General features: G+C 39.7%; 1 protein-coding gene across 4 annotated transcripts in view; it reads right to left on the bottom strand.

The window, feature by feature from the left end:
• Nucleotides 1-1,306: 1,306 nt before the first annotated feature.
• LARP1B (La ribonucleoprotein 1B) overlaps nucleotides 1,307-15,102 on the bottom strand; it is a 34,770-nt gene continuing 20,974 nt past the window's right edge. For 2 of the 4 annotated variants that reach the window (XM_054064412.1, XM_054064413.1), the window contains 12 exons: nucleotides 12,614-12,758; nucleotides 12,230-12,404; nucleotides 11,285-11,457; nucleotides 10,462-10,827; nucleotides 8,586-8,700; nucleotides 7,525-7,730; nucleotides 6,766-6,872; nucleotides 6,102-6,259; nucleotides 5,581-5,725; nucleotides 4,298-4,407; nucleotides 3,992-4,119; nucleotides 1,308-3,258 (listed from right to left, as the gene is read on the bottom strand). In XM_054064412.1, the coding sequence (XP_053920387.1) occupies nucleotides 3,019-3,258; nucleotides 3,992-4,119; nucleotides 4,298-4,407; nucleotides 5,581-5,725; nucleotides 6,102-6,259; nucleotides 6,766-6,872; nucleotides 7,525-7,730; nucleotides 8,586-8,700; nucleotides 10,462-10,827; nucleotides 11,285-11,457; nucleotides 12,230-12,404; nucleotides 12,614-12,758 (2,068 nt within the window). In that variant the 3' untranslated portion in view covers nucleotides 1,308-3,018. Of the gene's footprint in view, nucleotides 3,259-3,991; nucleotides 4,120-4,297; nucleotides 4,408-5,580; nucleotides 5,726-6,101; nucleotides 6,260-6,765; nucleotides 6,873-7,524; nucleotides 7,731-8,585; nucleotides 8,701-10,461; nucleotides 10,828-11,284; nucleotides 11,458-12,229; nucleotides 12,405-12,613; nucleotides 12,759-15,102 lie in introns of all 4 variants that reach the window. The other 2 variants (XM_054064411.1, XM_054064410.1) reach the window with 2 other exon arrangements.

The following is a 15,102-nucleotide window of genomic DNA, read 5'->3' on the forward strand; positions in this document are numbered from 1 at the left end:
AGCATCAGTCATACAGACAGGCCACTGCTGCTCTTTATAGGAAAATATTATCTGCTCTCCATCGGGAACAAGAGTCCTTCCAAGTCTTCCTTCCTTTTTAAAAACCCTTTAGCATGCAATATTTTGACCATGACAAACGAAAAGTCTTACAGTTTAGAATCACAGAATGGTTTGGGTTGGAAGGGACCTTAAAGCCCATCCAGTTCCAACCTCCTGCCATGGGCAGGGACACCTCCCACCAGACCAGGCTGCCCAAGGCCCATCCAACCTGGCCTGGAACACCTCCAGGGATAAGGCAGCCACAGCTTCCCTGGGCAACTTCTGCCAGTGCCTCACCACCCTCAGCATGAATAATTTCTTCCTAATGTCTAATCTAAATCTTCCCCTTCCAGTTTAAAGCCATTCCCCCTCATCCTATCACTCCCTGCCTTTGTAAACAGTCCCTCCCCAGCTTTCTCTCAGCGCACCCCCCCCTTCAGGTCGTATTCTGAAATATTTGTCCAGTCATTTCTCAACAGAAGAAATGAAAACAAACCTAAACCGACTTCTTCAATAAGCACAGGGGAGAGATTTTAGATAAGGAAGGGCTAAATTCTTGTTAAGTGCTCAGTAACAGACTGCTGTTGGAATGCAACCAGTCTTCAGAAAGACACATTCAAGGTTGGCTTGAATGGATCTAAAGAACCATCTGTAGAGGATGCTGAGCATGTACGTGTGTATGCACGACAAATTAAGGGCTGTGCAAGGTAGGCCAGTGACAGAAGGGCGATTCGCCCCCGTAAGCCTACAGAGAAACAGGCTGCTCAGCCAAAGTCTTCAGGGTTTAGTCTGAAATTCAGGAGGTTTGTTCTCAGCTCAGCGTGCAAACAGCAGTAATGGAATATCATTTTGTACACCCATCTGCAGAAGACCCATGCCCATGGGAAGTGAAAGTAATTATTCCCAAAAAAGCTGCGGATAAACTTATGTGGGCTTTTGTCTACCTAAATAAAGGGATGCTGTCTGAGCAACCAGCCCGAGAGAGGCCAGCAAGGACAGCCAGCAGGTAAGGTATTCACTGTCTTTGCTTTCAGCCGTATTTGTCATTCACCTGATGCTTCTCTTTGACAAATACCCAGTGATATGAAAAAAATAAATCAATTTGAACTTGAAGAAAGCTGGCTCACCTTCTGAGAACCACTTCAGCCTTCAATGGGCTGGGTTTCCCCGACGCCTTAGTGCACCAGAAGCAACAGAAATTCACATGCAAATCTACAGCCTTACACTCTTTCAAGCTGCTTTTCTTCATGCTTTGAGGGGAAAAAAGTTGATATACAACAGTATTAGGGTTTTTTGATTGTTTTGTTTTTATAAAATTTGTCAAGATATCACAAAATTACACACATTGAAAGCTTAATCTGCACATTTTCCAATGAAAAAGTGAAAGGAAATATCTTCAATCTGTTACTTTGTATATACAATTTCAATCCAAATTTACATTTGCATCATTTTCTTGGCTAGCAAAAGGCATGGACCAAACACAGGGGTGAGATGTGTCACTTCAGCATCTTTATAGGTTATTACTTCAAATATTGGTATGTGTTGGTTTAAATTCATTTCGAACAGGCCACTTACAAAAGGCTCCATCTCGTACCGAGGTTGCATTGACTGGTGGGAAGGCCATGACCACCAGATGCTCCTTCACGCTGCGGACATTCTTGGTTTGTTTCACTGCGATTCACAAGACAAGGACTGAAAAATTAATGGACTTCTTATAACCTCTGAGATCTGATACTGGTTTAAAACCCCACACGTGGCTGTGCAGGCAGGACACCTTTACAGATTAAGGCATTCATGCGAGACGTGACTTTTTAAACGTTAACTGAGGTCTTTTCTGCAGTTAACCAACCAAAAATTCTTCTCACCTGCCCTGGGAAGAAGTAAGTTACCCGCTCACTTCTTTCTGAGTCTTTAAAAATGGAGTTAATAAGAAATTATGGGATATAAACATCCCCATCTTTCAGCCACAGAAATAGATTTATATCTGAATAACTCACATTTCAGTGAAATTGCGTTTAAACTGGTATGAAATTATTTAGGCTTAGCACAACTTCATTCAGATATTACAAAATAAAGGAAAAAAAATAAGATTTACGAGGAATACTTTGTTTCTCTCCAAACTCATTTTTATTACTTGAACTATGGAGAAAAATATTAAAAATTAAGCCTTTCAAATGAAGATGCCTCTCACACTGAGAACAATTTGAATAATTTGCTATTGTAACAAACTCTAGATACTGTCATGTTAATTTAAGACACTATGAAATCAACAGATCCATTTGCCCCTGCATTTTTCTGTTGCTCGAGTTATCAAGAACCAGTACCGAAGGAAATACCTGCGCAACGATCCCAGTTATGTCCACTCAAACTCCATACTCAATAAAGTACTAACTATGGAGACCCTGAAAAAATAGAAACTATGTCTTTAAATAGAATCCAGAAATGCAGTTTCATGAATAGCTGCACATTCTCAAGTGTGCGTTTGCACAAAACCATATTTTTTAAGAGTTAGATTCAAGAGCAAACCAATCCCATGGATCCTTTCTTGCATTTAAGGTTCTACGCATAACGTAATTCTTTGCTTTGGTAAAATACAAATATTGGGAAAATCCAGGTAAAGAAAGCACAGTAAATAGCGTGGGTATGTTGTAACTTTTAAAGAAACGTGAGCTGAAATGTAAGGCATCCCCCAAAGTATTTTTTTTGCATATGCAAGGAATGCAGTTCTTTGTAAACAAAAGCTTGAGGAAAGCAATACTGAAGCCAAAGAATCTTCCCCCTAGGATCCTTCTGATGATCCCAAAACCAAGAGCAACTCTCCTAGGGTAAGTGTTTTGGAACTAAATCCTGTGAAAAAGAGAATCGAATGCCTTGTCCTCCCATACATTTGTAATCAAGTGTCAGATTGGCTTGCCTTGAAGATCTCCAAATTAAAAGAGTGGTGTAAAAGTCGATTCTCAAGGAGGGTGCAAGCTCGTTTTAAGTCGATTTTTCCGGTACATTGCTTTCTATAGGATTCGTGGCAGTATTTGCATGGCTTAGGGATGCTTGTGCAATATTCCCATTGGTAACATTTCCCGGTGTCTGGGACCGACAGGCAGCCGTGGATTTGGTGGCAAGAAGTGTTTTAGAAGAATTAGATTGATGTCTGCGATGACCCAAATCCTCACCTGTTGCAGCAACCGGTCTCTTCCTGCCAGACTCTTCACTAATAGGAGGCTGAAAACAAACAAGTGGGAAATTGTTACAGGTTTTAAAGGATCATAAAAAGACAGAGCATTCCACAACCAGGCCAGCACTTAGGCCTAGTGATCTTCAGTATTCGCAACTCCCTGATGATATTCCAAAGCTTTTTCCTGTTCAGCTAGAAGAGTTGACACTTTAAGGACTTTAAACAGTCTTATTTCATCATTACTGCTGAAAAGTTTGACACAACTCATAGAAAATGGAAGATTATTGAAGCGGATGGAAACGCAGTGCATCCTAACCCGGTTCTGAAAGGCACGGCAGCGCTGCACTCTGGAATCACGCAGCTGAAGAATTCAGCATTCTACAGGAAGGATGGATTGAATTTGGCATACAAAGGCTCAGCAAGAACAATGCCTGTCACAGTTAATTAAGAATTGCCTGCTGGACATAAATTCATTGCTAAATTCTTAAATGGTATAGAAGTCTTACCAGATGACAAATAAACTGGGTTTTGCTATTTAGTTCATTACACAGTGAAAACAGATCAACACTTTTTACATTTGAGCCACCGCTCCTCAGTTCTAAAAAGAATATCTAGAATAAAACTGCATTTTTCATTTGAATTCAGCTTTTTAATCATGCTGTCATTCATTGGATTTGTGAAGCTGCTTCTTTTGTGAAAATAAGCACTATTCTCAGTTTACCTTGCTGTAAAAAATATTCATACACCAAATATTTATTTAAAATAGGCATTGAAACTCACATCCACTCTGAAGTCCTCCAGTCTCTTAAATTTACTAAGGTATTCTTGCAGTTTGGGGTCAATGGCTGGAATCTTGTGCTGAGAATATTTCAGATAAGCCCAAAATTTTTCCAGTCCATACAGCTGACCTAAAAATACAGAAAGATCATTTTACCAATTAACAAAGATCCAATTTCATTAAAAACTTAATTATTCACTGATAACTGTAAAACAAAAGGAACATGCACAAAAGCTACTCGTGGATTAGTTAAGAAGTTAGTGCCAAGGAGTTAGGATTAACTAAAGTAACTGGCCTAGGATAATTACCAGCTTCATAGTCTCGCTTTGTTTCTTCCTGGAAATCCTCAAATATTTCTTGCCTGAATTTCTTTTCTAGGCCATAGCTGTAAAATCTAAACAAGCATTCCAATCCGTACCTGTAACAGAACAGAGAGATACGAAAATCTTAAAAAAATAGGTTCCTCATTCCTCCGAAGGATCCAAGTTTTCAGTCTCTCCTTGCATTTAAGTAACTGGCGTAGTTTCATTTTATCCTGCTCATAAAACTCACTTTCTTTTCATTTTTTATCAAGCTATTGTTGTGAAACATCTTCACAAATAATCAAAACCAACTTAGGAAAGTCAGGTTTGTCAGACGGTTTCAAGTGACAAACAACAGACACCACACACTGGTGCAAAATGAAGAGAAATGCTTTCACGTTTTCAGTCTGTTTGTGTATACAAGTGGTTTCAACATCAAACCAACCACAGTGGGGCGAACAAAAAGTCAGCCAAACCCACCACCAGTGCAGAACCCGATGTGATGGGCTGGACTCAGGCCTGCATTCATCTGCTGTCACCTTAGTCCCTTTCAGAGCCTTCTGAAGCTTCTCCTGGTAAATCGTGGAATGATTTGGGTTGGAAGGGACCTTAAAGCCCATCCAGTTCCCCCTCCAAATCTACCCCTCTCCAGTTTATACTTATTGCCTTTCGTCCTATCACTACAAGCCTTTGTAAACAGTCCTTGGATAATCACAGAGCATCAAGAGAGCGCAAAGGAGACACGATAAATTATTAATGCCCCTTTTGCATCCTAGGGATTACTCCTCTGCAGTCTCAGCCAACATATCCAAACTTCAGGATTTCTAGAGCTAGTAAGCCGTCACTTGGGCAAAGGGAACTGGGGGGGAAGGAAGGGAATGATATCAAAGAGCTAAAGAGGCAGTGGTAATCTCTTTTATGGTCACTTTTTCCGGTATTTTTGTAAGGCAAGAAGCAGTTGGAACAAGTTTAATGAGGTTAAGAATGTCTTCACCTATGGAAGGGAGATTCTCAGGAGCGTTAGTGTCACAGACAATAAGTAACAGGATATTGTAGAATACAGAAACAGAATTAAAGGTCAGGAAATGCTGCACATTTAGCTATTTATCTGCAAAGCACAAATACATACAGACAGATTTTTGGTACTAAAATAATCTCTACAGACTGCTACTGTACCAAGAGTCAAAGCCAATCCTAGAAATTTTCACTTCAGATATACATAAACTTCACAGTCATTAAAAAGAATGGGAAGACCTCAACAGATTTGAGCTTCTAGGAAAAAAAAATACCTGTAGTGTTCTTTTGCATCCTCTAGAGCAAGGTGTTTGAATTCTTCGTACATGTTCTTGTTAAAGTGATCTCTCAGAAAAAAGGACCAGAAACGAAAAAGTGTGTTCATTTCTTGGGACTGGCCAATTCCCAACCGTTTCCTCTCTGGAAGAAAGAAGAAAGGGTGGGAGAAGAAAGACAAAGAAAGTGGGAGGGGAAGAAAGAAGAAGAAAAGGGGGGTAGAAAGAAAAGGTGGGGAGAAAAACCTATTTTTAGTTTTTCAGCAGAATATTTTCAAGTGCTATTCCATCAGTAACGCACACACAAGATCTCCCAGTAACTTAAATTTAAATTGGAGGGTAACTTTTTTGTCAGGGAATGTAAAGGTAAATTGAAAGCAGAGTTTGTAAATTAGACACATCAAATAAGTTTTGCTTTCTTTTCCCAAGAAAAATTAAGGATGAGGAACCACCTGGAGAGAACTGGTATCGGATGGCACCTGGGAACTTCTACCTTTTAGGAAGCGCATTTAGGACCTTACCTATTAGACACCTTCGACGATATTTGTGGTAGACCTGCTGAGTAAAGCCATTTTCCTTTAACAGCTCATGAGAGGGATGCTGAAATTTCGGAAGAGAATTTGGAGTACACCCGTAACTTCCTGCTAGCGGAGCTCCTTCAGAAGGTGAAGCATTGGAACTGCTGAAGAAAAACCAAACACATTTCTCTCCTACAAACAGCGCTTTACGAGAGACACAGTTTTCAGCCATTCTGTTCTGCACACGAGCTGTCAGGGCGGTACAGTCAGCTGATGGCCTGGGGCCCAGTCACCTGGTTTTGGGTGCAATCTCAAGAAAATCAGATTCTGTACGAATACATCAAAACCCAGGCAGTTTTTGGATGATGAAAATTAAACATTACTGCAATGCTTGGGTTTAAATGACCACTTAAAGGCACAATCACTGAAGTGAACACACCTGAAGTTATATTACTGCTACCATATCATGGATCAAACAATGCTGTGAACTTGGTTGAGCTAGCTTACTTCCAGAGAGCCTCATATTCTATGTTTTTGTCTTTCTTGACTGCACTTTTCTTGCTTCCACTGTATTTATAAATTGTCTTTTATCGCAGCTTATTTATCCATTAGCACTGAGAGCGTAATGACACTGCAAACAAATTTTCTATGACAAAAAGAAAATTACCTCACAGAGGAGGATCTTGGTCTGTGGTCTCTGGAATCCATCACCCAACCGACGTGGCATTCTAAGGGAGGATTCGTACTGTGTCGTGTTTTTCTTTTTCTCGGTGTCTAAGAAATTAAACGAAGGATTTATTTCCCTAATTTGATATCACTTATTCTCTTTCTCTTAAAACAAAGTTCTAAACATTTTCTGCCCTAACACATCAAGTCACGATGCTCCAGCTTCATAACCTACAGGTTAGTCCTACGTAACAAATGAAAAATCTTTAGACATTACACTTTTTCAGCAAGAATTTCTAAGAAATGTTACAGGGAAAACTCAGAAACCATTTTATAGAAATAGAAGAATTAATATGGTAAATCTTTTCAAGATATAAAATAAAAAAAGTACGAGAGTTTCAGTTTCAGGGAGGGGCTCTTTATCAGGGAGTGTGATGACAGGATGACGGGGAATGGTTTTAGGCTGAAAGAGGGGAAGATTTATATTAGACATTAGGAAGAAATGTTTCTCTGTGAGGGTGGTGAGGCCCTGGCACAGGTTGCCCGGGGAAGCTGTGTCTGCCCCACCCCTGGAGGTGTTCAAGGCCAGCTTGGACGAGTCTTTGGGCAACCTGATCCAGTGGGAGGTGTCTGGAGATGGAACTGGATGATCTTTAAGGTCCCTTCCAACCCAAACCATTCTATGATTAAATCATACGCACAGGTTTGAGTTGTGTAGGCTTTTTCTGGTTTTAAAAAAAAATTACATCTTTCCATTTACCTTTACATCAAGGGATCGTGTTTCTTTAACAACAGGGTAGAACCTGGGTGTTTTGTTGGGATCCTGTAGCCGTGGGGTACGAGGTGTTCGTGGGGTAAAGCCAGGGTAAACACGTGAGGAATCCGGAACTGCTGTTGGCAGTGATCGAGCTGTTGCTTCTGTTGGAGGTACTTCAATACTTAGCAAATTAGGAACCAGCTCTTCTGCTAAATTTTAGGCGGAAGAAAACATTAATTTACAAGAGAGTCTTAAGATTTCGAAGATGAAGCTTCCCTAGTATTTAGTATCTTAAAGGCCTGTTTCATTCCAAGTGAAATACATCATCCTCAAAGGTGAATCAAATTAACAAAAGCACTTGGTGTAGAAGCAGCACAAACTGCTCAAAACTATGAAATAACGTTTCAAGCACATCTTTGCTAGAAAATGTAAACCAGTTTCCTCCTTACCTGCTTGTTCCTAAGTATCAACACTAGCAAAGTAATGGAAAAGAAACACTGGTGAAAGGGTAACCATGTTCTTACTTTTTGGCGAGGTGGTGGCTTTAGTGAGGTGGTTTTCCTCAACTACTTTAAAGATGCTCTTACCACGTATACTAGTAAATGTTGATAACACCACTAGATCAGAAATACCTCAGAAGGTAAGATTTGGACACTGTGATACAAGTGGAAAGTTACTCTAATCTCACTTCGTTCTGTCCCCATTTCCCATCAAAATACTGGCTTCTAGAAAATGTTTCCTAGCATCACTAGCTATTACTTTACACACTGTAAATGCCAAGTTTGTCAAAAAGCACCTGGTGCTGGTATATGGTGACAATAAAATAGAATACTGTCTTTTTGATACTTGCATATATCCTGAAAAGTACTCGTGCCAGCTTTTTCTAATTCCATGGAAACCATGCTACTGACGAACAGCTGGCAATTTGAAAAGTTAGCAAAGAAAAAGCCCCTCAGACTGCTGACTGAACCAAAATCAAACTATTACACAGGCAGAAAGAGTTAAAACACATAGAGAATTGTTCTTTATTGTAGAGATTCTAAAGACAAATAGGTATCACTTACCTTTCTGTAACCCTGCAGGAACTTCTTGGGTTGGAGCAGTAACTAGTTCTGGTGCAAGACCATCAAATTCTTCCTTACTGATGAGATTTAGCTTCTTAAAGTTCTCAATCTCTTGCTGGATTAGAGAAAGCAAATTGTAAATGCAAAGCGTGATAATAGTTATCATCCTGAGAAACAGGTGAAGTTCATACAAGAAAAAATAAGGAAGCCAGAACCGACACGCAACCACTCCTATGCAGCCAGTGCAGGTTTTAATTAAGATGGAAGGAGTCTCCAGCCCATATTGTATAAAAGTTGCTGTGAACCTAATGCAGCCCACACTGCACTGGCAAAAAGAAAGTTATGCCAATGAATGGGGAAATGGAGGCAGCCGAGGCCATTTACATGTGAATTTTCAGTCAAATAACAAATAGAAATGATTGACATCCTGCCCTTCACCAAGCCCCAAACCGTCCTCCTTCTGCAGTATGCGTGCCAAGGAAGGTCCTAATAATTTAGGGAAGCAGAAGACACCATGCTCCCTTCCTTAGGCTATATCTGAAGACATGGATAGTTGTCTTTCGGTTTTTGATTGGTAGCTTAAACTGCAAAAGGACAGGATTTTCCAAGATGTGTGGTAGCATCTGGAATCACTCGTGCCCTTCCTCAGCTGAAGGTGGGGTGGGACGTGGGGTGCATGTCCATGCTGCATTGACAAATCTTGTTTAAATCATTGTCAAGAAGGTGACAGCAACAACAAAGAAAACGTTTTCCCTTGCTGTGTGCTATTTCTCACTGTCCTTTTCCAGTGGGGTGTTTTTCTTTGTCCATTTCCTTTGCAGTAAAACCTCCATATTTTGAGTTCTACCTCCATTCCTTGCTCTTATTCTCAACGTTCCTGTCTACCTTTGTCAGCTCTTTTTTGTACCCACGTGCTCCATTTGTCCTTTAAGGTACTTTGCCCCTCTCCCCCAACCCACCTTTGTCCTTACGCACAGATAAAGCTCCTTCCCCTCACTGCTTAGTGTTTAGGTAACTTGGTATTTTTGCACACATCCTATCTGCTAGCGATACAGCAGGATTGCCTGCAGACATGCCACTCACTGGGCTCGCCCACACAGAAAAAAGGATTTCTTAATAAACCAAGAGCAGCAAGTGACAGGACTGCGCCTTGCCATGTCAACCTCTGCCGATGCAGTCCTGGAGTTCAACTCAGCTGTCATTTTACAGCTGCTCAGTATATTTTAACCTTAAGAATTAAAAAAAAACCAAAAAAACAAACGACCACAAAAGTGACAAATCTTCTTGCAAAGTTTTGAAAGCCTCGAAGGTCCACGTACAGGCTGTTATAGAAGCCCATTTATTTCCTGAAGTCAGGTGTGCAATCCAAAACTTCACTTGCTCACAGAGCTGTCATTCCAACATGCTACGAGGCAAACAGAACCCTAATAGTAACTTACTTCAAAATGACCATATTAACTTCCTCTCTTATAAACAGAGCCTTAGTAGAAACTCACTTGAAAATGACTGTACTGTCTTCCTCTCTTACTATCTCACCCCAGAAACACGCCCCAGTGGATAGGGGTTTGCAGATCTTATGAAAGAAGCTATTCATAGAACAAGAACACACTGGGAAAGCTGAAGCATCTCCAAAACAATAAGAATAGTTCTAAAAAATATTTATTCAACAGTTTTGGTCAAATCGGTGACAAGAAAAACTTACTGGGTTTGCTTTCAACTGTTTACAAAACTATCAAACTAAAGAGAATTCAACAGCCCCATAAATTCAACTGCTGTCACGTTTCTTTCAAAACAGTGTAGCGTTTTACACCTGTGTAATTAATTTTGGAACTGTTTGGACACGCACAGTTTTCAGGCCAAAAATGAAGAGAGTTACCTTCATTGTAGTGTCATTTTCATTCTGCTCCATCCACAAATCCTGTTCGTAGTAGTATAAGCCGTCATTAATAACTTTAGCGAGTTCAGATGTAATTTTTGCCCGGCATATATGGTTGCCAGTGCGATCTCCACCAGGATGTTTTCTCATATACGGTGGTGTCTGTGTTACAATCAAAATCTTGTTCACGTCCTGATCATCAATTTCATAATCTGAATCGCTGTCTGACCAATCAGTAAATTTATTCTTCCGACCTTGAATTTGTTCCATCTCTTCATCAAACAAAAAATCCAGTTCTTCTTGTTCTTGTTCCGCTGGAGGTGGGGGTGGCTGCTGTTGATCTGATGTTTGATTGGGAACACTTTCCTATGTTGGAAAAGGTGATGCATTTTATAGTTGAATGGGATAGTGATTATCCAAATGGCAGACAAACGTAACATTTTCAGTTATGTGTAAGAATTAGAAACATTACAGCCACTTTCAGATGTTTCTGGAGTAAATTACCGTTCTAAATAATACCGCCATAAGCTTTTAGAACAATTCTCAGTTTACATAATACATTTTTCACTAATCAACAAGTACAACTGTCCCTCAGCAGAAAAATAACCACAGTATTTCCTTTAATTGTTGTGAGCTTTGGATCAGGATTTTAAAAGCACTAGGTTATTCTAGGTCTGGTAGAGTGAGAAGTACACATGGTAACTGTAATGCATGCGATGCTTCATGATGCAGTAAGATGTGAAAAATATTGTTCTACAGTATAACTCGAAAGTTCTCAGGATTTGCCTTCGTTTAAACATAACTTTAAAGGGTTTGATTTTACCTTTAGTTTGACCGTGGATGCACGATGCCTCTTCTTTACTTCCATCCAAGGTTCAGAGTCCAAGTCAGGCAAACTTGTAGACAGTCCTTTAGACATTGGTGGAAAATTACATGTTTCGGTGTTTTCCTTCAGACTCAGCAGGCTTCTCATTCTTGGAGAACTTGGGGCAGACTCTAGCAGTGGAAAACAATAGTTCATTTCCTGCCAGGGGTTCTGTTGTTGGGGTTTTCTAAAATCGTTTCACTAGTCTTCCATTTAACTGCAGCTACCATTTTTCTACCTCTCTGGTTAAACATAACACCAATCAGCAGAATTTTTTCTCATTTTTAGGAGATGCATATTTTCCTTCCAACATTTTAGGGAAAGACTGATTCTAGCAACTTATTTACAAAGAGAGTCTCTAACAGCCTGAGAGAAATGATGTGTGGTTATTCAGAAAACAAGAGCAGCATCATTAGGGACATGTTTTCTCCACACTAGCTCTGTGGACGGGTGCCGAACTCAATCTTCATTTAATTCCAGCCAGCATTTCAGTACAAGATTTCTTTGCCAAGGGTTGTCAGTGAACAAAGCCATCTCCCTATTAATTATGTGAATGAGATCCCCATCCAAAACTAGAATGCACCAAGTAAAGAGTTAACAGCTGCTACCAAAATGAAGCAGATTTTATCACTAATTTAAGATTACTATTACTATTTCTACTAACACTAAAGCACTCTAATCCATCATACTATATTGTAGAGAATGGCGACAGCCGGAACACACAAGAAACATTTTTATCTACTTTATATCAGCCATGCCAGCCACGTGGCTTGGCAACCACAGGGTTGTTATAAACCACTGCCAAATGCACAGCTTTCTATTATGAAATCAGTATCAAGAGGCAAACTTTCTAAGCTAGATAGGTAATGCTAAACTTATGTTTCTACAAAATAAATCCTTTACCAGTATGCGAGCCGAAAGTTTGGCCTGGTACGAATTCTGGACAATCGATAAGCTGGGAAAAGTCAGTCGGTGGCAGACTGCATGAAGGAGGACCTGGAATTGGCCACTTTTCTGGATCAACCCTTTTTCTTATCCTCTGATCCACAGTTTCAACTTCTGTACTGTCCTTTAGGGCCTGTGTGACAAGCATATAACAACTTGAAAACTTTACATATCCAGCACCATCTAAAAAAAAAAAGAGAAGAATCCACAAACTTTGCCACTTCACGCCTCTTTATAAAATCCTTGTCATTGCAAATATAAATCTTTATTAACTTCACAGCACTGACTCTAAACAGGAGTACAAAATTAACCAAGCAACTTTCTACTTCTGACTTCTTTCACCTCCAAAATGAGTGCAGCATTTGTAGTCAGCGCTTGCATTCGACGGAAGCTTGCAATCAGTGAAATGGGCAGAAATCCTTGCTGGTCCATCTTTCTCCTTAGAAAGAAGTCCCTTTCCAAATTTTCTGTGCTGAAATAATACTCGCTGCGGAAAGAAACACACAAATATGAGCCTATCACAGGTTAAAGAAAACCCTAAAACAGCAACTTAGAGATTCCTCGTTAAAGTCTTCCGTTAAAAACAAAGCACAGTTTGCAGTCAACAAACTTGTTCTTCCAACAGGCGTATCACACTAAGCCAGACTTATAGAACAACATGCACGCTAAACATGTTAGAACAGACTTATGATCCAGTACAGCACACAGGGGCAGTAAATGAAAGCCTTGTTAGCTTTGCGTGTGTGAACTACATCAGGCAAAGCTATGCTCAGTTTTTCCTTCATCCATCCCCTCCCTTATTACTTACATGAGCAGAAGGAAACAACATTCTCTTAGCCTCCATATAGATGGAGGACAACTACTGCTTACAGTAAGCACGTAAGTTATTTCCTATGCAGCAGTATCAGGAAACTCAACTGTTTCTTTTCCCAGTTTACAGTTTTTACTTATCCTATCTGAGTGATGAGGCAAATCTATGTAGCTCTGAATAATTACTTCAAGCATGCTTGTGGGAAGACGAGGAAACAAATTAGTAATGTTGTATCCATCATGAAATTGTCCCAAAAGGCACAACAGTTCATGGAGAACCGTAAAGTCTAAAGGAAGAGATGATGTTTAGTGGATAAAGAGAAGGAGGACAAGGACCATTTCAGGAATCTGACAATACCACAGAACAAGAGAGACAAGCGACAAAGAAACAGCAGAAGGACAAATCTTCTTAAACAATGAAGCTGGTCTATGAAATGATCAGGGTATTGAGATGTTTTATACTTAGTGAAGAGAAAAAGTAAGGAATTCAAATCATGATCTGTGACACAAAGCAAGGACACTAGAAAACATCCTATGGAAAAGAATGGCAAAAAAACTAATTTAATCACGATGACTAAAATCTAGGCCTCTCAGAGTTTATACCTCACAGCAAGATTTTGCATACTGCTTCCAAAGAACACTTATCCTCATCAGGTTCAGGAAAATGTAGGGAGTGAAATACTTAATGGAGAGCAACTACAATTCTATGACACAAAAATAGAGGTAGTGCAAAAATAAAACAAGAGGATATTAAAATGCTGAGAAAAACACCCACATGCAGATGCAAATAAAGTTAATTCTAATCTCAACAAAGTATAACATGCTAAGCGTCTCCACTAAAGTTGGGATCGAGGCCAAAGTTACCAAGAGGAAAGGACTTCAATGCCATCTCTGACCCAAGGAGAAGCTTGATACCATTTCTTCCTCTAATTTTGGGGTAGCTAAAGCAAAAGCTCTCTACACGAAACACTCAGCTCCAAGACAGAATGAATGCAAAGTCTCAAAGTTGGACAATACAACATACGGCAAACAGAGAAGACAGTAAGGTTTTTTGAGAATTAAGCTCTTACTCAGAGCTAAATAAACTGATCAGTGAAGCAACTCTGCACAAATAGAGGTTTTTTTTTTCATCCTATTTGCTGTTCTGAACTGCTACATATTTTTCCCCTTCCCACCTAGAAGATAAGCAAGGACAAAAGCAGTATACCAACATTTTGCTAATGTTACCTTTACAGTCATACAGTAAAGGTAAAATCTTGTAATGATTCACCTAGTTAAAAATTCCACAAGCAGAAATGGACAATGATTGAACGTGACTCAAACTGCCTCACTTGATGTCCACCACTCTAGAAAAAGGAATGTGAAAGACCATTAATAATAAATGAAGACAAACCACAAGTTGGCTCTCTGTAGAGGAATAAACCTAAACACACACCCCCTTCAGCTTTTCTTTTCTTTTTCATTTTCCTCAGTCCCCTTTTTTATCCTTGAATTGATACAGACTTGGATATGTGTCTGAATTTTTAGTTCTTTCTTTATTTTCTAAAGAAAGAGGATTTTAAAGAGAGTTCTACCATATGTTGCAGGTTGAGGAGTTGCTAAGCACTGAAACTTTTCAGGCTGACAAATTCAGCCTGTAATTAATCACAGAACCATAGAATTGATTGGGTTGGAAGGGACTTAAAGATAATCCAATTCCAACCTCCTGCCATTGGCAGGGATACTTCCAACTGGATCAGGTTGCTCATCCAACCTGGCCTTGAACACCTCCAGGGAGGGGGCATCCATGACTTCAGGTATTTTTGTACGTAATACAATATAACTCTCTCTTGTACCTCAAGCTGGTTCTTAGGACAAGCATAAACTGCCTGAGAGCAGTGTATTTCTCACTGTCTTAAGATTTTTTTTTTTCCCTATTAAGCATGTAAACTGTTATAAAATTCATCAATTCACTAGGATTCTCAGCTCTCTAACCTATCCTAATCTATCTTGGACTCCATAAGGAACTCTGAAACCTATCC

Source organism: Cuculus canorus, chromosome 4, assembly GCF_017976375.1.
Source record: "Cuculus canorus isolate bCucCan1 chromosome 4, bCucCan1.pri, whole genome shotgun sequence".
Lineage (NCBI taxonomy): Eukaryota > Metazoa > Chordata > Aves > Cuculiformes > Cuculidae > Cuculus > Cuculus canorus.